This window comes from Lissotriton vulgaris, unplaced genomic scaffold, assembly GCF_964263255.1.
Source record: "Lissotriton vulgaris unplaced genomic scaffold, aLisVul1.2 SCAFFOLD_340, whole genome shotgun sequence".
NCBI classification, from domain to species: Eukaryota; Metazoa; Chordata; class Amphibia; order Caudata; family Salamandridae; genus Lissotriton; species Lissotriton vulgaris.
Genome location: NW_028249633.1, coordinates 428,322 through 450,954, shown reverse-complemented (window position 1 = coordinate 450,954; position 22,633 = coordinate 428,322). Strand labels below are relative to the sequence as shown.

General features: G+C 46.4%; 1 protein-coding gene across 1 annotated transcript in view; it reads left to right on the top strand.

Moving 5' to 3' along the window:
- Positions 1-14,094, top strand: part of LOC147663514 (verrucotoxin subunit beta-like) — a 463,930-nt gene extending 449,836 nt beyond the window's left edge. Inside the window, exon 3 of the mRNA XM_086950399.1 lies at positions 13,487-14,094. Coding sequence (XP_086806525.1) covers positions 13,487-14,094 — 608 coding nt within the window. The remainder of the gene's footprint in view (positions 1-13,486) is intronic.
- The last annotated feature ends 8,539 nt before the right edge of the window (positions 14,095-22,633 follow it).

Sequence of the window (22,633 nt, the reverse complement as noted above, 5' to 3'; positions counted from 1 at the left end):
TTTTCTTCACCGGGGACCCAGTTAATCGGCGCTTTCACTCACCGCATGCAGCCAGGATCCACCGCTTGAGTCACGAACAGGTAGGGCAGCTTTCTTTCCTTCCTGGGCCTCTTTGTACGAGGCGGGCTCCGCTCTTTCCGCCGCCGAGGTGGGCACTCGGTGGGCGCTTTTAGTAACACGCTTCCGCCGCAGAGGTGGGCTCTCAGTGGACGCTTTTTTGGCAACGCGCTTCCGCCGCTGAGGTGGGTTCTCGGTGGGCGCTTTTGGTAGCGAGCTTCCGCCACCGAGGTGGGCTCTCGGTGGGCGCTGTGGGCAACGCGCTCGAACTTCCGGACGTGGGGTGACCTCCAGGCGGGTCAATAACCGCTGGGTGCCTAGTTAGCCTTCTTCACGCACGCGTGGGGACAGGACACCTTCGTCTCCAGTTGTAGTGTCGTTATTCCCACAGAATGCACGCAGACACGGATGGTTGTACCAGTTCCTTTATTTAGCTCCTTCCTCATACAGGGCTAACGGCTAACTAACTCCTTAATCCCCAGCTCCTCCCTTTCCGCCCGCCCTCGTCCCTCACTCGGGCTGGTCCTAGTGCCTGACCAGTTTGGTCACTGGGCACTGCTGTCTCTGCATCATTACAGATGGGTTTAGTAACAACTTAGTTATCAACACCAAATGCTGAAGTTTGTTTTCTTATCCTACGAGTGCATGAAGATAAGTGTATGTTTGAACAAACCTAACACTTTGTCTCTTTTAGGGAGTACACTGACCAGTAGAAATCGCGTTTGAGTAGCGAACCACTCCAACCACTGGTTGTATATATTTTCGACTTACTGAGTTTGGTACGGGTGAAAATGTCACCTTTTTAATCCTGACCTCTGGATGCCCCAATAAAGATTTGTTGGCATACCACAGATTTAGTTTTAGCTCACATATACTCTTTTTAGTTTGAGCATCAGCGCACATGCGCTGCCTTCGAGACCTGCTGCAAGAACTCTCCGGAGTCTAATACGGCTTCTTCTTGCAATTAGCTCAACACTGTATTGCTCCTGTTTCTTGCCTCCTTATTGGCCGGTGCTCGCTGTACATCACTTCCGTTTGTAAGCCTGGAGCACCGGCCAACAACAGTTTACTTACGCAGTAGGTCTTTATGTTTTTGGTTTAGGGACTATTTCTTAAATTACATTTTGTGGTTTCATGTTTTATTTTTTTTGTCAAACAAATTTTTATTGTTTTTTCCGCAACAAAGATTCAAGGCACAATCCGCCAATAGCCCACGCAGGGGCACTTCTAAATTCAAAGCATATTGTTTACATCACAGACAAGTGGGAGGGTCGGAGCTTCCCATGGTCACAATGTACCCCAGGCCCATCCGCAACACATCTGTACAGTTCAGCATCTGGGAAGATGAGACACAGTCCTAGTGTCTACGATAAGGGATAATTGCTGAGAGCAGTGACGCCTCCGTGAATGTCTTTGCGCTGAGTACTCTCTCTATGCTCTCCAGACCAACCAGGTGTCAGTGTGCGTGCCTAACTAGTATTGTCTCTCCAGAGCTCAACGAGAATTGAAAAGTGGATACTACACCGAGAATCAAAAATTAAAAATCCCCAACTTGCCCCCCCCGAACTCCCTTTGCCCACCCCTCTCCCCAGTGGTGGAATTACTCTACAGTAGAGTGTCAACCGTATGGTGATCCTCAGAGCTGGAACATATGCAGGGCTCTGAGTGTGGAAGGGCAGACTGCTGACGGCAGGCCCTTTGAGAGGAATGAAACAAAAGGTCCCCATCGGTACTCAAAGTTCTTAAAGTCTTCTTGGGATATATCAGACATGCGTTCTAAGCTTAGCAGCTGCCACAGGCGGGATTGCCATAGCGACATCGCCGGTGCTTCCCTCTTCTTCCATGCAGCCTCTACAGCCAGTTTGGCAGCTCCCAAAAAGAGCCACATAATTCTCTTATCAGCCCTGGTTTGGTGTTCTAGCATTGGGTCTCTAACGCCAAGCAGGGCCTCTGTCATTGAAGTCAGGACGGGGTATCCCAGGATAGTCTTCATCTGAGCCAGAATCTCCTCCCAGAATGGCCTAATGGATGGGAAGTCCCACCAGATGTGTTGGAAGTCTCCCAAAAGGCCAGACCCCTCCAACATCTATCTGATGTACCTGGAAATATTCTAGCTAGTTTAGATGGGTATAAGTACCAATCCATCATTACCTTCAAATGGGCTTCTCTTAAAGCTGTGGATTGATTGAACCTAAAGATATCCGTCCATAGGTGGGACCACTCTTCCTCCGAGAAGTCGCGCCGGGCCATCCCCTCCCACCACGACATAAATCGTGGACGGGGGGCGATTTCTGTGGAGAGTAGGAGCTTATACAGCGCAGAGATAGCCCCCTTCATGGATTTAGCTTTAAGGAGGAATGATTTGAACTTGGTGAGGGGTCTGGTGGCACCCTCCCTACTTCGTGGGTCAAGAGCCCAGTGCAGCAGCTGTGCGTGATGGTATCGCTCGTGGTCCACTACCCCATAGTCCTTTTTGCAATTCTCGAATGTAAGGGGGTCATAGTTGTGAAATAAGTGCGTCAGTGCGAGACATCCACACTCCCTCCAGGCATAAAACGTCCCCTCCCAAAGCGCTGGGGGGAATGAAGAGGTGAAGTGGATTGATGTGAGTGGTGACGGGAAAGACGTCCATCCCTCCCTCTCCGCCACAGAGGCCCACACCTTAAGAGTAGTGCGCGTTGGGGTGCTGATGTATGCATTTGGGGGTCTGTCCTTTTTATTGCGCCAGATAAAGTCCCAGATCGTCCTACCTGCTATACTGCGGTCCATGTGGAGCCAGTGCTTCTCCGATTCCATTTGTGACCACTCGACCAGAATACACAGTTGGGCCGCCTTATAATAGAGTCTAAGATCAGGGAGTCCAGCTCCCCCCTCCCTCTGTGGTCGACGGAGCATGAAAAAGGAGAAGCGTGCCCGCCCTCCCTGCCAAACAAACTTCAGGATCATTTTCTTCAGGCGTTTAAAAAAATCCTCTTCCAGTTCTATGGGGAGCGCCTGAAATAGATATAGCAGTTTGGGGAGGAGAGTCATCTTTATAGCATGGATGCGCCCCAACCAGGAGAGAAAGAGCGGCTTCCATCTTGCCAGATCCTTTTGAATGCGGGAGAGGATCGGGGGAAAATTGGCTGCATACAGTTGCTCAACCTTAGGCGTCAGCTGCACCCCCAGATATTGTATGGAAGAGGACACCCACTCCAAAGGCATTAGCGTTCGGAGTTGTAAGGATTCTGTGTGTGAGAGGGTAAGGTTAAGAATGTAGGACTTATCTATGTTGACCTTGAAACCCGCCGCTCCTTCGAAGGAGCTAAGCACGTCCTGCAAGCATGGGAGCGAACACAGCGGGTTAGACAAGGAGAGGAGGACGTCATCCGCAAAGATTGAGATTTTGGGGGCTTCACCGGTAAAAGGGAGGCCCTCTATCCCCTGATGTTCCCTTATCGCTATAGCTAGGGGTTCTATACTAAGGGCAAAGAGTAGGGGGGACAGGGGGCAACCCTGTCTAGTCCCCCTGGAGTGGCAGAATGAGGTAGATTGCACCCCGTTGACCGAGACTTTGGATTTTGGGTGTCTATAGTTGGCCCAAAGCATTGTTATGAATTGGGGGGAGAAGCCAAATTTCGCGAGTGTGGCCCATAGGAAACACCAATCCACGCGGTCAAATGCCTTTTCAGCATCGAGGCCGACTAGGACCGCAGGAATTTTAAACTTGTTGGCTTTCTCAATTAAGTGGACGATACGTCGGGTGTTGTCATGTGTTTGACGTCCCTTAATGAAGCCCGACTGATCGGGATGGATGATAGGCGGCATGAGTTCATACAATCTTTTGGCTAGTATGGAGGAATACAGCTTTGCATCAATGTTTAGGAGAGCAATGGGCCTGTAAGAGGTGCAGCGAGTGGGGTCCTTGCCTGGTTTTGGGATCACGGAGATCACCACCTCGGCCATGGAGTCCGCGGTGTTGCCGTCCGTGGCCATCTGGTTAAAAAGCCGGACCAGATGTAGACTAATGTCAGCCGCAAAAGTCTTGTAAAAGACCGCCGTATACCCATCAGTGCCAGGCGCCTTGTGGGGTTTCAGTGCTTTGATAGCTGATTGTACTTCCTCGAGGGTGATTGGAGCAGTGAGAGCCTCATTCCATTCCAGGGAGACCTGTGGGACAGGCAAGTCCCTCAGGAAGGCTTGTTGATGGTCAGTGTCAAGTGTATCAGTCGCATACAGGGATTTGTAAAAGGACCCAAAAAGATCCGCCTTGTCCTCGTCCTTATGAAGTAGAGTCCCTGACGTGTCCTGAATACCCCCTATACATTCTCTTTCTCTTTTGTCCTTCAGTTGTCTGGCCAAGTGTTTCCCTATCTTATTACCCTGAGTATAGGATAGGTTGCGTAGCTTGAGGAGGGTGAACTCTGCCCTGTTATTATAAATGGCCCGCAGCTTGCCTCTGAGTGCCGTGAGTGTGCGGAGCGTCTGCCTAGTGGGTGCATGCTTGTGGGCCCTCTCAGCAGTTCCTCCTCTAAGTCTTCCCTTTCTCTAGCTCGCTGTTTATTCAGGGCTGAGTTGAGCGCTATGCATTTACTTCGCAAAATCGCTTTAAAAGTGTCCCAGGTATTATATTCAGAGGTCTCGTCCGGGTCGTTAAAGGAGAAGAATTCTTTGATAGTCACCCTCAACTGCGCAGTCGATTCCTTATCCCTCGTCAAGGCTTCCGGGAAGTACCAGCGGGCAGGTTTCGGGGCATTGCCAAGCCAAGTAAGACACACTGTATACATCCCATGATCAGACACCGAGATGGGGAGTATCTTAGCATCCTGTAGGTTACCCTGTAGGGACAGACTTAAAAAAATGTAATCCAGTTGCGAATAAGACTGGTGCCCATGTGAAAAGAAGGAGTAGTCTTGGGTAAGTGGGTGTAAGACCCGCCATGTGTCCAAAAGTCCCATGTTCCCAATGTGTGTCTGTACAGAGTCGGGGAAAGTACCCATGTCCGAACGGCGTGTGTGCGTGCTATCAAGTGTTGGGTGCCAGACCAGGTTAAAATCCCCCTGGAGGATTAAAGGACCCTCTGCAAAATCATTCACCTTTCCCAACAGTGAAAGCAAGAAATTCTTGTGGCCAGTATTGGGGGCATAAATCGATACAAAAGTGCACATCTTTACTTCATACGGCCTTTGATCATCAGCCATCTCCCCTCTTTGTCACCCTGAGTGCCCATAGGTTGGAACTGAGCGGCTGAACTGAAGAGAAGAGCTACCCCCTTTTGTTTAGTGGATGCTGAGGCTTTATAGATAAGGGGATATTTCTTATGTTTAAGACGGTGGTCTTCAGTTTTCAACAAGTGTGTTTCCTGTAGAGCTACGATATCTAAATGCTGATCTGAAATATATTTCCAGACCTTTTGGCGTTTCTGCGGGAAGTTGAGACCCTTGACATTCCAGGTTCCTATAGTGAGTGGCATTCTAAGTCAATCCTAATGTTTCCTCTATAGAAGCCATCCTCCGCCCTGCCCTCCTCAGCGGAGCATCCCCTCCTCCCATTCGTCCCTGCCTGTGTTGACGAAATCCCCCACCTACGTTGATGAGGCCACCCCAGCCCCCACCCATGTCAGAGCCCCCCTGCCAGTGCCCCCCCCCCAGACAGACCATAACATATCTCTCAAAGGAATTACGGTGAGAATTTGTACAGTATTATTACCACCAGTTCCCCCCTTCCCCAATACACCCCAACAGATTGTAATTGTAATTGTAATTGTAAGATAGTTTTTATAGAGCGCATACTATCGCTCCAAGGAGCATCTTGGCGCTGTAGTCCGTAGCCTAGAATAGTGGGCCGGTAGACACTACTCGCATCAATTTCATAGTACCTGAGGGATGTTTAGAGCTTAGACTAGCTGTTTGCTAACCGTGTCTGGTAAATTAAAAATCCAGGTTTTCAGGGCTTTCCTGAATTCGATTTCAGTGGGGATTTGCCGTAGGCTTTGTGGGAGTTTATTCCAGGCTTTAGTACCAAGGACGGCCAGGGATCTTCCTCCTTTGGTGGCTAATCTAAATCTGGGGACTGTTAGAAGACACATGTCTGATGACCTCAGGTTCCGACCTGGTATGTATGGCTTGAACCGTGGGAGCAGATATTTAGGCCCTTTTTTGTGGTACGCTCTAAAAGTAATTACCAGTATCTTAAAGAGAACTCGCTTATGTATGGGGAGGCAGTGTAACTGTCTTAAGGCAGCAGAAGCAGAAGATCTCCTTGGAAGATTAAGCAACAGGCGTGCAGCAGCATTTTGGACAACATGCAGCCTATGTAGGGTAGATCTATTCACTCCTGCATATATGCTATTGCAGTAGTCCAAGCGTGATGGAATTAATGCCACTGCAACTGTCTTCTTTGCTTCTAATGGGATGAAGTTAAAAAACTTTCGAAGACCACGTATGATGTTGAAACAAGATCCTGCCACTGCAGCCACTTGCTGTTTAAAACAGAGTTTTTCATCAAATCTGACTCCCAGGTTACGTGCGGATAGTACTGTGTTTGGCGGAATTTCCCCGTTTGGGGGCCACCACAGCTGGGGGGAAAACAGATTTTGGGGACCCACAGGGAGAATTTCAGTCTTGCCCGTGTTGCATTTCAGATGGTTAGTCTTCATCCAATTAAAGGTTGCAGTGAGGCATTTTCCAAGATTCTCCTCCGCACTTGTGGACTTGCTGTCTAAAACTAAGATGAGCTGAGTATCATCTGCGTATGGTACTGTATTGATGTTAAATGATGATATTAACTCAACTAAAGGTGTCATATATAAATTAAACAGCACCGGGCTTAGCCTTGATCCCTGGGGTACACCTGTTGGATTTGATTTTTTTGCTGATAAATACTGTCCGAGGACAGTAATCTGTTTCCTGTCCACAAGGAGATTTTCCATCCATGCCAAGGCCGTGCCCCTTATGCCCACCGTAGCTAGACGGTTGATGAGTATCTCATGCGAGATCGTATCGAAGGCCGCCGACAGATCCAGGAGAACTAGGACAGCCCTGTCCCCCTGATCCATGGCGGCCCTCAGTGTCTCAGTTGTGTAGAGGAGAGCTGATTCCGTTGAGTGGGAGGCTCTAAAACCTGATTGGTTGTGGTGCAACAGATCCTCATCCTCCAGAAATGTGGTCAGTTGTTTGTTTACAACTGCCTCAGTGAGCTTAAAAAGGAATGATCAATGCAATAACATTTCCAAACATGAAATCCAGTTGTTGAACTTCGACCCAGGCCACTATAACGTCAGTTCAGACCTGTAGTATATGAGTACTTGTACGGGTTATGTGGCAGTGGCAGCTCAACGGCTCGAGACTCCCCGCCCCGTCCCCCAACCCTGTTGCCATACTTATCTAAGTGTGACCATCACTAAAGCTTTAAGGAGTCGGCACCAGTGTCCTTGGAAACCTCCTGAATTGCTGCTGCCTTTTCTTGTGCCATTGTCTCTAGATTCGGCTTGAGGGTTTTCCTGGAAGGGAGTCCGCGCCTCACCTTCTGCCAGCCGTCACCTGTCACTTGGGAGGACTTGAGCGGGGTTCTCACAGAGCACCCCCCTTCTTCGTCGCCCGGTCAGTCCTCCTCGTGTGGGATACCCAGTAGGAAGCTGGTGTCTCTCAAGGAACGCAAATGGTGGAGGGTTCTGTTCCATTTGAAGATTAACCTAAAGGGGTGTCCCCAGGAGTAGGGGACCCCTTTGTTGCGGAGGAAGGTGGTGGCTATTTTAAAGGATCTCCTCTTTTGTAGGGTGATTGCCGATAGATCCTGGAATAGTTCCACAGCATGGCCCTGATATTGAAGGGGCTGTTTGAGACTTTAGTATGCGCTCCTTGAGAGGGTAGTCGGACAAAAAAGCCAAGATGTCGGGGGGGACCCTGAGATCGGCGGGCCGGACCCACCCGATGGGCTCTATCAATACGGATCTCAAAGTCCTCATTTTCATCAAGTACTGTCCTGAATAGGGCTTGTAGGTAGCCTGTGATATCGTCCCCCTCCGCTCTGGATGGCACATTTCGAACCGAATGTTGCTTAGCCTTGAGCGATTTTCGAGGTCCTCCGTATGGGATTGGAGATCAGTCTGTTGCTCGTTAAGCCGAATGATTTCATGTCTAAGGTACTCCATTTCTGCGCTTCTGGCTTGTCCCGAGAGTTCATTCGCGGCTACCCGCTCCCCAAGTTCGTCGACGTCCCGGCGAAGCTCTTTATAATCCCCGCCATTTCTTGTCTAAGGGATTGGATATCTTCCTTAAGAGAGGTGAAGAGGGCCTCAGAAAATGTCTTGGTCGCCGGGGCTTCTCCCCCCTCGCGGTCCGTACCTTTAGGGGGGGTCCCTGAGCCGGTTTGTCCGGGCTTTTTTCGGCCTTGGAGCCCCCTTTGGACAGCATGTCGGTTATGGTGCGGTTCCCTTTGCGGTTGGAGGAAGCCATCTTCTCCCCTCCAGTCGGCCCGCCGTCTCCCAGCCGCTTTGCCTGCTAGACGGGGTTGCAGTCAGGTTGTGGCAGGTGTGCAGTGGGGCGAGGGTAAGTGGCGCGCTTGGATCGCGTTACCTCTCTGCAATGGGCGCGTGCCTCTTGATCTCGTGTTCTGGTGCTGCTGCCCGCGATCCTCCAGAGCTACCCGCCCTCTCGTGTCTTCGGGAGCTAGGCTCCTTCTCTCGACCCCAGGTTCCCGTCCTGTCCGGGGACTCGGCCCGTTCTGCCTCGTGCTGCGCTGGAGGATTTCCAACTCCTCCAAGGCAATCCCCCGGTGCGATGGTCCTTCTGGGGGCCCCTGGGGACACGGCCACTGCCCCCCGGCCCCTCTCTGTTCACTGCGGCTCCAGCGGCTCCAGCCCTCCTCTCGTTCAAGTTCCTGACCGCAGACAGTAGTGGCAGTGTGCGGTTTGCACGTTCGGCGCCAGGGCCCCCTTGCAGCCACTGCCGGACTCTCGACTTGTGCCCCTGATCTCTTGTGCCCGTTCTGGGCCTGTTTTCCCCGCTCTCTTACACAAGAGGTTCAGCCACCCCCGTTTGCGGCCCTGCGGCAGCAGACCTCCCGGTGCCGTTACTGAGAACCTGTCCACAGTTTCCTGGGCCTTTGCGTCTCCTCTCTGGCTCCCTGGGCGATGTAGGCTCTTCCTGGGGTGGTGCGCTCCGAGTCCGCCTCCGCTGCCCTCACCTGTGTGTGCAGTCCGAGGCCGACGCGCCTCCACCGGCTAGGCCCAAGCCGGGGCCTCTCTTGCTCCTTTGCGCCGGTTCCTCAGGCACCTCCTTCCGCGGGTCGCTCGCCCGGGACCCTCGAGCGGATTCCGGCGTACCCCTCCTCCGGACCTCCGCAGCAACTGGCTGTCGACACCGGGCCCGGCAGCGGGAATGGTCAGCTAATTAGACACGACACGGGGAATGGGGACGGGGAGCCTCCGAAGAACACGTCTGGCTAAGCCGCCATCTTGGCCACGCCCCCCATGTTTTATTTTTTAATCCCTTTTATGTGGACTGTTGCCATGCTTACTTTAAGCACGGCACCCGCTTTCATGTAATTTGAATCACTTCTGAGCGGACGGGCGGTGCTTACTTAACGGATGGCGCCAATTTTTATTTTTATTTTATTGCTATGGCGCCCACTTTACGGGCCACCATGAGCATAACTTTTATAATCAAAGACACTAAGCAGAAACCTTTGTACCGGCGCACAGAAAACAAACATGAAGGGCTATTCAGTGGTACTTCCGTGTCTGTTAGAATAATAAGGAGATGGCCTTGATGCATACTGGCTAACAACATCATCAATTCAGCTTCATATTTCAGGCGTGCATTTGTAAATGCATTATTTCCTTCCCTGACCTTTCCAAGCATTTTACTGAGGAGTATGGGGTTAAAAGAAGGCATAGACTATGTTTCATGAAAGGCAGCAATCAGGGGTGGGGCTGAGCCAAATCACCTTCTTCTGTTCTTGCAGGCTTGCTCTGTTGAGCCAGGAAGTGCAACAAATTTCATAAGGGGGGAGGACCAGTCGGCGAGAGAAGGGAGACGAGAGACAGAGAAACCAGCTATTTGATGGATATGGCTGTTAGCACCCTCTTCTCTCAATCAAAGTAAGTGAGTCTTCATGCTAAAAGGCTTCTTTCTTGCCTTTTTTTCAACACAGGGGAGTTATTGAGGTTGTTGAGATCTTAATGATCCAACCAAACAAAAACGATCGATTGAAGCCCACTTTCCAAAAGGTAACTGTTTTCAGAGGCAGGGTGCAGCCGTGTGGCTAACAGTTTGGGTAATGCTTTCCTAAATAAAACCAAGTCGCAAACAGGCTATCAATTAAAAAAAAAAGCCATACGCTTCCCATTAGCATATGTGTGTAGGAGTATTACCTCAAAGACAATGAACAGGGTGCCAGCTGTTGGTGCACGTTCCCTGGATAATTACTGTAACTGTAGCCAATAGCGAACACATTTATTTTGCCCGCATCTAGCCCTTCCTATTTAGGTTTGCCAAGGCTGCAATGTACACTTGTATGCCTACCCCGCCCAGCCCCCGCCTTTGTGGGACACACTGGCACTGTAATAGGAAGGCACTGACACAAATATTATCTGCATTGGTGCAAAAATCGTGTAAAAAAATTAGAGCTTCTGATATGGTGCACTTGCATACCTGGTCATTGCTCGTATTTTTCCAGCATGCAGTCTGACCTTGGGCAGGCATGGTCGAGTCTTTATTATGATATGTTCCTGAAAAAAAAAATAGTATGTGACAAAACGGGACTTTGGTAGTGTTACAGCCGGATTCTACCTAGATTTTTACCTTACCAATCTTTAGAGTCCATGGTCGACTAGACCGTTGTTGCCTGATAAGAAGTGCAAAGGGAAGATCACCAAATTCATAACTCACAGCAACTTTGTAAACGACTAACCAATCCAATTTAAAAGGACCACTGACTACGAAATAAAGTTTGAAAGATTTATTACAAAGCCAAGAATAACTAAACATACAAGCACCTCAGCAAGGGGTTCAGAAAGTAAACAGGCACTAATACAAACATGATCCTACGCAAGAGTCTCAGACAACTCAATATGAAGATTAGCTTAAACTCAAAAAGCATCAGGCAAACAATGACAGTCCCTGCTTGGAGCCTTGACTGCATTTACCCAAAAGAAAGAAAAAGGTTAGTCTGTCTCTACACTAACTCTAAAGTGACATCCTTACTTAGCGACCCTCCCAAGCAAGAGAAATGGTGTCAGCAGTGAAGACTTCCTAAGAAGTACACTCACTTTCCAAAGTCAAGTAGCCTAAGCTACAGAGCTCGTTCTAAGATGCTCCTTACTGATTCACTCTCCTCGGACCCTGCTACTCTGCTCATCTCTCCACGACTGCCCTCAAAATCTGCTCTCCACCCTCAGGGTGCTGTCCCTAAAACAAAATCCCCAAAACAGTAAACACGCCCTAAACACACCCCTTCAGGCAGGTTCTCACTCCTGGATTTTTCCATCAAAACTTCAGCTACATCCAAAAACCGTTGTTTTGTGCTTGGGTCCCAGGCCCTTTCTCAGCCAAATGTATCGTTTATGCATTCCATTGCACTCCTTCGATACTCGACTCTACCATCCTAACTCCTAAAACAAAGAATTATTCTACCTAACGAGGCATGTGTCCTTGCACCTGCAACAGAAAGTGTATGAGAAAGCAATCTTGCACGCACACAAATCTACAATTCAAAATTCGACCGAGAAAAAGGAGCCTTCCCAAGGAAAATACATTTCAGGCCTACAGTATTTGGCCAACATAGAAACTTGCAGTTAGGCCTCTACTGGCGTTTTCATGTTCCTGGCCTTTACACGTTTAAATGTATTTCTAATACTACATCATAAGCATTACATTCAAAATCATTCTAAAGGCATTACATTTCATTTCATTTTAACCTCATAGATGCTATTAAACATTCCTCCCCAGTGCTGCGCTGTCCATTGGAACTAGTGCTGAATGGATGTCCAATGGTCGTGCGCAGCACTGGGGAGGTAGTGCTGCCGTCGGCCAATGCACCGAGGCAGCACTTAAGGGGTTAAGCATTACTTTTGATTCATTAATAAGCAAACCTACATGTGCAACTTTAATATAGGGCAGGATTAATCCTAATGCAACATTTTACACACGAAATAATAACTTCTACATTACTTAAGGCATATTCTCGGTTAAAGCAGTACATTAGTCTTCAAATGATATAAGCACACGTCTACACATTCCAATATGCTCGATTTAGTATTACACTTCTAATGACCACACATTAATACAACCCTGTAATTAAGCGGGTGCTGACTACTCGTGATTATGATGCATCCCTACAAAAATTTCAGAATAACATGATGCTCTATCAGTATTCTGGTCTTTTGTCAGTCTATTAACCCAGTTTATTATCACCACATACTTGAGCACATCTACCTATTGAAATACCCGTAGTATGACTTAAAAACAGCCATGCAATGGTGTTCACATAAGGCTATACTGTTTTTACATTGTCATTTCTGAATTGAAAGCAGACATTTCATCAAATGGAGCTGCACGTGTATGAGTTGATCATCCGACTTGCTAAAATTACAGCACTGCTAACAAGGGATGAACTCTTTATCTCTTTGCCCCTGCTAGATGAGTGACTGAGTCCCTCACAGCCCAGTGAGCCTTTTAGGATACTTAGGGGTCGATTACGATGTTGTTAGGAAAGGCTCTGAATCTGATTCGGGCCTGACGAATCTGATTCGGAACCTATCTTTCTGACCGATTCGGGAAGCTTTCCAAATAACCGATTACGATGTTCAGAAATCCCTCGGACTTTCCAAGTCAATTCCTACTTGGTTCCGGATGGTATTCGAAGGAACCGAGTTGTTCGGAGCTGACTCGAACAGGTCAACCGACCACATGTTCTACCAAGCGTTTACGATGTCAAATTCGGACAGCCTTCCCAAATTGGCTGTTCTGACACGGATCAGCTGTCTGAATCTGACTTTGGGGGCTCGTAGCAGGCCCCCCTTCACCAGGAGCCTTGTGAATGGAGCTTGTGTGGGTACCCAAGGTACCCCTCTTTGCAACCATGCAGAGTGTGGTAGGCACCACGGGGTGCCCGCCGCAGGGTACACAATTTTCCCCAGCCACCCCTTTCTTCAATGGGAGCCAGTGAATTAGGTCAGAACTCCTGCTCCCATTAAAGTCAATAGGAGTCCGACTGAATGGTATCTGGAACCATCATAACCGATAGTTTGGACGCCCCAAATCCGATTCGGCCAGAAAACATTCAGAGACCGATTCGGTTGGAATGCTTTGTGAACAACATCGTAATCGACCCTTAACTCTAAATCTGCAAAAGGTGTTTAGAAACCTGTTCATTAAAAGTGAAACAGGAGGCCATGAATGTTTCTCATCAGCACCCTGGGCCTGATTCTCTCCTCTTTTCTTTTCAGATCCTGTTCTCTGGTTCCCACCCCGAGACCTGAGAATAATCCTCGTCGGTAGCATCGGAGCAGGGAAAAGCGCCAGCGGGAACAGCCTCCTTAGAAGAGAAGTGTTTGAGTCCAGACCCGCAGCAGTCCCCGTGACGAGGGAGTGTCAGAGGGGGTTCTGTGAGTACAGGGGCACACACGTCACTGTCATTGACACACCGGGGCTCTTTAGCACAACACTATTTTCCAAGCAGATGATCAAAAAGGTGGCCCAGAGCCTCGTCCTCAGCGCCCCAGGGCCTCACGCCATCATCCTAGTGCTGGCTGTGGGGCGGGTCACTGAGGATGAAAGGTACGCAGTTCGGACCTTGCAGGATTTGTTCGGGGCTGGAGTCGAGAAGCACCTGATGGTCCTGTTTACAGGAAAAGATGACATTGGAGATCAATCAATACAGAGCTATGTTAATAATCCTTGGATGCGGTTTGTATATCTAATGAAATGCTGTGAGAACCGGTACTGCGCTCTAAACAACAGAGCAACAGGAGAAGAGAAGGAGCAGCAGAGACAGGAACTGTTTAACGTCATTAAACGGATGGTGGATGCCAATAATGGAAGGTTCCTCAAATAACAACTTAGATGATAAAACACTGCAACAAACGAAGACAAGAGATTAGTGAAAGAATTTGTGAGATGGAGAGAAAGAAGAAAATGTGACATGTTAGATAATTAATTGAACATTTAACATAAATGTATACAACAGAGTAACGCAGAGGAAGAAGGAATTTCGGGGCATATGTTTCAAGCCCCTTTCCCATTCGCAAACGGGCCGATTCTGAGAATCGGCCCGTTTGCGAATGGGAAAAGGCCTTTTGGGATTGTATCATCCCAAAAGTGCACCGTAAATTAGAGAATCGCAAAATTTCCGATTCTCTATTTTGCGAATACATTTAAGGAATCGCAAATTGCGATTCCTTAACTGAAATGTATGAAGCACCTAAGTTGTAAGATTTCTCCTTAAGAAATCGCAAATTACCACCAACTTCAAGTTGGTGGTAATTTGCGATATCTTTGAAAAATGCACTTTTTGGCATTTTTCAAAGTGCCATGTGGCGCACATACATGCCGGCATGTATGTGCGCTACATGCGCGCAAATGCTCATTTCATGGGTGAATCAGGGTGTCCTTTGGACACCCTGGCACCCTTGAAATTGCATCCTCAATTTGCGATTCTCAAATTGCGAATCGCAAATTGACAATGTCTTCCCATTCATTCCTATGGGCCTCCTGGCCATAGGAATGAATGGGAAGGTATTCCTTAATTGCTCTTCGCAGTTTGCTAATCGTAATTAGGGAATGCCAAGAAATCGCTAACTATTTGCAAAGTTTTAAATACATCTTGTTTGCGATTCTCAAATAGCGATTCTCAAAAAATGGCTATTTGAGACTCGCAAATAGAGTATTTGATACATATGTCCCTTTAACAAGGAATCGAGAGTAAATTGATGAAAAACGAACATATGTTAAACTAGGATAATGTTTGTAAGGCAGCCTTGTTTTCTAGACTACATTGAAAAACGGTCTGAAGTGGGAGGTGGGGCTGAGCAGCGGCTTCAGCAGGACCCGGTGGAGGTGTTACTATGGGGCTGTGTTTGGACTTGTGGGAGCAGCTGTAGAAGTTGGTCTCTGTGAAGTGGAAGCTTGTTGTACCTGTTCTTCGTGTGTGGGAAACTAAACAGTGATGACAATTGCCTTTCACCTCTTCTTTCTACCAGGGAAGCTTGACATGAAATTCAATTAAATGAAATTTTATTTTATAATGCACACTAAAACCTGAAGATGTCTAGGCACAGATGCTCTGATTAAGAGAAAAGATAGAAGGACAACTAGAACTACAGAAAATAGGGATACCCAGAAAAAAACTAACTTTTTAAACAACCAGGTTTCTAGAAGTTTGAGAAAGGCAAGAAGATTAGTTTCTTTCTTAAGTGCTAGGGGTAAAGAGTTACACAACCTGGCTGTGCCTGCCACAAAACCTCTACCCCCCAAGACGTTGTATTAGCCCTTGGCGATGATGAAGATCGGGGCTGCTTTTCGGGAACATAACACACAAATATGTGTTTAAAAAAATTAGGACCAAGCCCATTTGGTGCTTTAAAAGCAAAGAAGAGGGACTTAAATTCAAGTTGCTTACTGACTGGAAGCCAATGCAATATTGGCAAAGTGTGGGATACCGATTGATATTTTGGGACAGCAAGCAAAAAGCATGCAGCAGCATTTTTTAGAACCTGTAATTTGTTTAAAAATCTAGATTGCATACTACAGTGGTCTTTGATAACATAAGTGCTGAAATCACAGTTTTCTGAAGGTCTAAAGGAAGAAAAGGTAACACTTTCTAGAGGGTTTTAATCATGAAAAAGCAGAGATGATGGCATATCTTTGGCCTTCAAAAGACAGTTTATTGTCGAAATATACTCACTAGGTTTTTTACCTCAGTGACTGAGTTAGGAAGATCTTCTTATTCCTGTGGCCACCAATTGGGTGTCCAAATGAAGGTGTCACACCCAAATAAAAAAAACTATTTTTTTCCTGAATTCTGCTTGAGACAATTTCGGGATATTCAGTTTCCAACTTCATGCATACAGCCATGGAATATAGAAGCAGTGTCCTCAGGACCACCGACCAGTGATGCCACAATTTGCGTGCCATCAAGATACGACACAGTAATGCCAAATTACTTTATTAGAGTGGCAAGAGAGGTGACATGAATATTTAAAAGTATCAGACTTAACATTGAACCCTGCGGCATCCCACAGGGGAAGGAAAACGGGTAGACCTAAACCCATCAAGCTCCACCAGTTGCTCCCTATCTGAAAGAAAAGATTTAGGTAGTTTAAGTGCCCTGCCCCAAAGTCGATCGATGAGAAGACCGTAATTGACTGTGTCGAACACCGCAGAGAGGTCGAACAGGATTAAAGCTGTCTTCCCACCATTGTCCAGAACATCCCTAATCTCCTCTGAGACATTAAACAGTTGCAGCTCGGTACTATGTGGCCGTCTAAACCCAGATTGTTATCCTTAATGATCTGTGATAGTTCAATATTCATTGACTTCTCTGTGATCCTAGCAGGATAAGGCAGCTGAGAAATCAGCCTGTAGTTGTTGGGGTCTCTGCTGTCCAGATTAGGTTTCTTCAACAAAGGGAGAATGGAAGCTATCTTCAGTACACACCTTGAGCAAAGAACCATCTGGCTGGTAAACAATTAAGTTAAAGCCTTGCCAGAAGTACACCAAAACACCTGGGGTGATTGCCCAGGTGGGATTATCCAAACCTGAAGATGAAAAGAAGACTGGCAATGAAAGTAGACAGTTGAAGCAAAAGTAAAAAGTTAAAGTAGAGAAGAAAAAATAGTTGTGGGAGGGGATGGCAGCAGGCTTGAGGCACAGCGACTGGCAACAGTAGAACAGGCAGAACTGAGATGCACCAGAATGTTTGGAAGAGAGCTAAAGCGGGGAACCAGTACTTATAAAGTCAGAAGGGTATTTGTGTGCCCTATTAAAGAAATTTGATACCAGACCAATAGTTGGCACCAGGGAAAGGTAAACCACATAAGGGACAGAACGGCACTGGACAATACTACAGCAGGGGCAGACAGGACAGTAATTTGTTTAAGGACTTTGTAGGAAACACTTTAAAATGAAACAACTGCTGTCTGAATCTCAGTTGTGTGAAGAATGGCAATTGATTCAGGTGAGAATGTCAACCAGTATCCCCTTGTATCTGGAGTTACCCTTCCTAAATGACCAAGACACATTAAGTCAAAAAGAACTATTCCCAGAACCAAGGCTGTCTTCATCACCTCGGCTATTCACCTGCTTGGAGTTTAGAGGCTTACAAGTGGAGGAGGGCGGTATAGATATTTAAAGTGAGCATTATAGCTCGGCATCCAGTAACCCCTCAGTAGACCAGAAGAAAAGAATGGAAGTATCCAGCTAAAGCAGGTGAAGAATCAGCATAAAACTCTATTGTAGATCTTGAAAGTTCGGCAATGCCATCAGTCTCTATGTTGGACATAATGTTGATGCTACAAAAAACCTGGCAAGGTTTGCTGGAGGTAGCAACGTTGAATAATGAGGTTTTACAAGCCCAAAAAGATCAATTACAATTATAGTAAGGCCTGTAGAAGGAGTGAAACCCTCTACTGAAACACCAGGTTATCATGAGGAGAAGGAAGTGCCTGGATTGACTACTTCACAAAGTGTATATATATCTAGATACACAATGATTGCAAAAAAAACAGGGAGAATCTAGTGGTTACGGGCAATATATTCCCAGGATGAGATGGAGGAGGAAGGGTAGAAAGGAAGAACAGCTGAAGATGAAGAGCATAGAAGGCATAAGAATCCAGTAAAATCCCAAAACAAAAATCTCCAGGAAGTAGTAATTGCCCCAATACCACTGTAAGGAAGAGGATTCAGGAACAAGGGTAAATTAGTTGTAGTGATAGGAGAAGTAGCCCACATCCCCAAAATAGGAGATACAATGGTGATGGCAAAGAGTTGGATGGGCAAAGAGAAAAGGGTGATTCTAAGGATCGAACAGGGTGAGCAGGGGGAATGGAACTGATAGGCTATAGAAAGAAGAAAGACCCCCAGAAATAGAAACAGGAGGTAGAGATGGGAACAATTTATGGTTATATTTTTAACCATTCTCAGTATGGACAAAGGAGTAAGAAGGAGTAAGAAAGTGAGAAAGTTACAACCGTTAAATTGGTCCAAGCTACTTTTCTGCTTTTCTAAGGGGCCGATTCCGATCTCGGTCGGAAGGGCACCGAATCGGGTTTGGCATCAGCGGACCTGATTTGGTGGCTGAATTTTCATCCGGTTCGTACACGTGTCCGGACGGCAAAGTACGATGCAAAGAAGCGAGAAATCGTCGTCCGAATCGTTTCCGGGTTCGAACCGCTCCGTCCGTCTTGGCCGTAAGCAAACCGTGGAGATGTTTCATAACCGAGCTAGTACGATGCTCGATTCGGACAGCCGGATCGAGTCGTAGCGTCCGGCTCGCAACATCTCTCGGAGGTGGACTTTGGGGGTCCGCACCAACCCCCAGTTACCTGCAGCCTTACGACTCGGACACAGGGGGAGACCCACGGGTCTCCCCAACACAGGCATGTACGGTGCGGATGGCATCACAGCTTACCCACTGTAGGGGGCGCACTTGTCCGCGATATACCCATTCAGTCAATGGGAGCCCATGTACACGTTGTACTCCCATTGACTGCTATGGGGGTCCGACCGAACCGAGTCCGACAGCATACGGCAGCATCGTACTCGCTCGGTCGGACTGCAGGACTCCGCTTCGGTCGGAAATCACCCTGGATCTGGCTCGGTCGGAGTGCCTTCCGACCGAGATAGGAATGGGCCCTTAAATGTGGCAGCCTGAAGGAAATAGGGACAAACAACCTTAAACAGGTGAGCTGAAAATAATTAAGTTGATAAAATAATACTGTATTCTAGTACAGCTAAGTTGGTACTAATGAAAGCAGAACAGGAGTTGTTAGAAGAAGGGATTAGGTTAGTCCCGGAGGTGGAAATGCCAAACATAGCAATCATGAAAAACCATTCCTTTAGCATCATGCCTTGTTGGGATCAAGGCAGGTTAGGCTGATTGGGCAGGAATATAGGGAGAAGGAAGGCCTTGAAATAACTGCGGTACAAACTGATATGGCTAGACATTTGGGAGGGCAGATACTTGGAAATAGATATAGGGCCCATGCTTTGCCAGGAACATGTAGATGGGTGTCAAAGTGAAATAGATTAGGACGTAGGGTCGTCACACAGCCTCAGGGTATTAATATGGAATGTTGATGGTTACAGGAGAATGTCAAAATTAGAAATATGGCAATATATTGATTTGTATATGATGGAAAGTGGATTATTAGTAGTGGCAGATATGCATTTACCACTGGTAATAATACCACTGACACAATATAGGGCTCAGAATAGGTCTTAAAAAATATTCCTGTGCTCACACCTTAGTAGCTTGGCTGCAAGCAGGCAGGCTTAACTTCAAAGATAGGTATGCAAAGCATTTAAACACACCAATTCAGTAAATAATTCAGACACAACACACAATAAAAATTAAACGAAGAGTTATAAAAATAGGAAATATTTTTACCTTTAAACTGACACCAAAACAAAAAGAAATCCACTGTAGGCAACCAGAGATATGATAGGGGAGGTTATGCCAATCACAGGGGTACCCTAACCCATAGTGTACTCTAGTGTATGTAGGTGTTTTCACAGTATTCTAAGTGTCTCTTTCACCATAGCACTGCCCTGGACCTGGTTAGGCAGAGCCCATGTACAGTCCGATTCAGTTACCACCAGTACCAGTGAAAAAAACGTTGGGGGGTGCCCAGGGCACAGGAAGACTTTGCAACAGTATAAGATTGTGTGCAAGAACTGTGGCTGTGTGACGAAACCCCTAGGATTGATGGGTTTGTTCAGATTAACAGATTGGCGAAAAAGAGGCAACAGGGAAGCCCATCGGGAGGGGGGTATAATCCTGCTATCCACTTTAATAGCTACAAATGTGATATCCATTGAAAGTGAAATGTACTTGGTTGGTGGCCTGTAGGGTGTACCTTCCGGACCTGGACCCAAAATATGACTGTATGACTAGAGTAAATGTTTATATATGCAGGGGGAGAGGGGAGGAGTACAGGGTTGAATTGGGAAATATTCACTTAAAGATATAGAGGGCCTGAGTGAATTGTACTCTAGAGAGCTCTTTATTCTGTTGGAGGATTTCAACTATAAATCGGACCCAGGTAGGGTTGCTTCATGAAGTAAAGAGCTATTGATCGCATACAATATACATTATGCCAGTTTCCAGATGTTGATCTAGCAGCGCAAAATACGGCCTTAGGAAAATATTTGGGGTCAAAAGGTTATGTCTGTTTGAATGGAAGGATAAATATGGACGGTCCCGCTAGTTGAACGTTTAAGAGTGTACACCAACCCTGCCCTATAGATTATATCTTTATGCACACCTGGAATATGATTTAGTTAGGAATGTTGAGGTGGTTCAAGCTGAAGGAAGTGATCATTATCCCATGCAACATACTTTACTAGGAGGTCAAGAGAGACCAAGAGAAACATTTCTCCCTGTCCAAATGAACTAACCTAGGAGTTTTGCCAAAAGAATGTCCAAAGAGTGCATGAAATAATTAACCAGATTCCAGCAGAGCAAAAGGTTAGGTAGCACCCCTAGTAAAAATGTGGGGTGGTGTGAAAATGTAATCAGTGCTTAAGTGTTGAAATAAATGAGACTAAAGCTGACGATAAAAGGATCCGAAGAATTTTTATTAATAGAAACGATTGGCTTAGTGAGAAATGTCGGAAAGTAAAAGCACAGATAAGAAAAGGGGAAAGAAGCCTTAACCTAAGATTAGACTCTGTGAGTTATAGTAGCCTTCAGAATATAAAGGAACAATATAAAAGGTTAATCAGGGTTTCAAAAAAGGATGGTGATAGAAGAGGCTTGAGAGGAGTATCTGGTAGAAATATATGAGAGAAGAGGGGAATCCATAGCGGAGGGTCACCCCTTGGACTGACATAAGTGAGGATATCAGATCCCAGTTTACGGCAAGTGAGATCAGATGCTTTATCGCTTCTCACAGCTGTAATTATTAAGACCCCATCAGATTGGTGGGATGAATTATTTTTCCAAATGTTTATGGCCATACTTTACAAAGGACATATACCAGAAAACTGGAGAGGGCTGATTATTAGATCCACCCACAAGTCGGAAGATATAAAAGCCCCTAACAATTATAGGTTAGTAAAAATGAGAAGGCTAAAAATCGGGGCAGAAGTAAATTATGTTGTGCCCCCTGAACAATTGGCATTAAGGAAGGGCACTTGTTAATTGATCATTGCTTCTCTATCTGGTCTATTACATGGAAGTCGGTGGAGATGAGGGGCAGTTTGTACTGCTATTTCATTGACTTCCGTGCAGCAAGTGATCTGGTGTGTCATAAACGTTTATAGAGACACTTACAAGGTGGGATGTCCCATAGGGTCTCCTCGTCCATAATTCAGGAGCTTCACAGCTATAACTCGGTACAAGTTATTATGGACACTGAGAGAACCTTGATGTAGAAAATATGAACTGAAAATGGATTAAGAAAGGGGTGTGTCTATGCCCCCCTAATCCTCTCTTTATTTATAGCTAACTTGCCATGGGTGTCAGCCACAAAATAGATGGCAAATGTGTTACATGTCTTCTGGATGCATTTAACCCTGTTATTTTAGATAAGACAGATAGGCCTGCAAAGAAAGCTGGACATGACCTTACTGAAAAAATGTTTTATGTCCAATCTTTTTATAATGTGAGATTAGAAACTGTGCACAACCTATGGAACTTTTAACTAAAATTAGATTCTTGGATATAGCATGTGCCATAGGGAGGTTTATGATTGCTATTAAAAAGGTTTTTATGGGTATATACATTTGTAAAATGTGGGTCATCTATGATGATTGTATTATAGTGTATGATGATATGGAGTAGACTAGAAGACGGGGTATATTTTAAGGTGTTTAGATTTTTGAACATTTTAATACAATTAATTAATTCCTTGATATTTTATATAGTCATTTTTAAGTGATGTAATTATAAAAGTTGATATGGTTGTATGTGATATGTGTTTCAGGCTCAAATGGTCTAAATATTAATTTTTGGGGCTGACTGACTGATATGTTGTAGCTGTTCTGTGTGTGTGTGAGGAGGTAGACAGTGATGTCATGAGCCTTGCACCTGTTCTTTGTGCCAGGGAACCTTGCACTGCTGCTGCACGTGTTGTAACTATTCAGTGTGTGAGAAGGCAAGCAGTGATGTCACGAGCCTTACACATGTTCCATGTGCCATAGAAGGTTGCACCTTGCAGCACATATTACAAGTGATATGTGTGTATCATGAGGAAACAGTGATACCCGAACCTTTGCCCCTGTTCTTTGTGCCAGGGAAGCTTGCACCGCATTCCATATGTTTTAAGAGTTTTTGGTGCATCAGCAGGCAACAGTGATGCCACCTGCCTTACTCCTGGCATTTGTGCCAGTTAAGCTTGCACTGCGCTGTACATGGTTTAAGTGTTCTGTGTGTG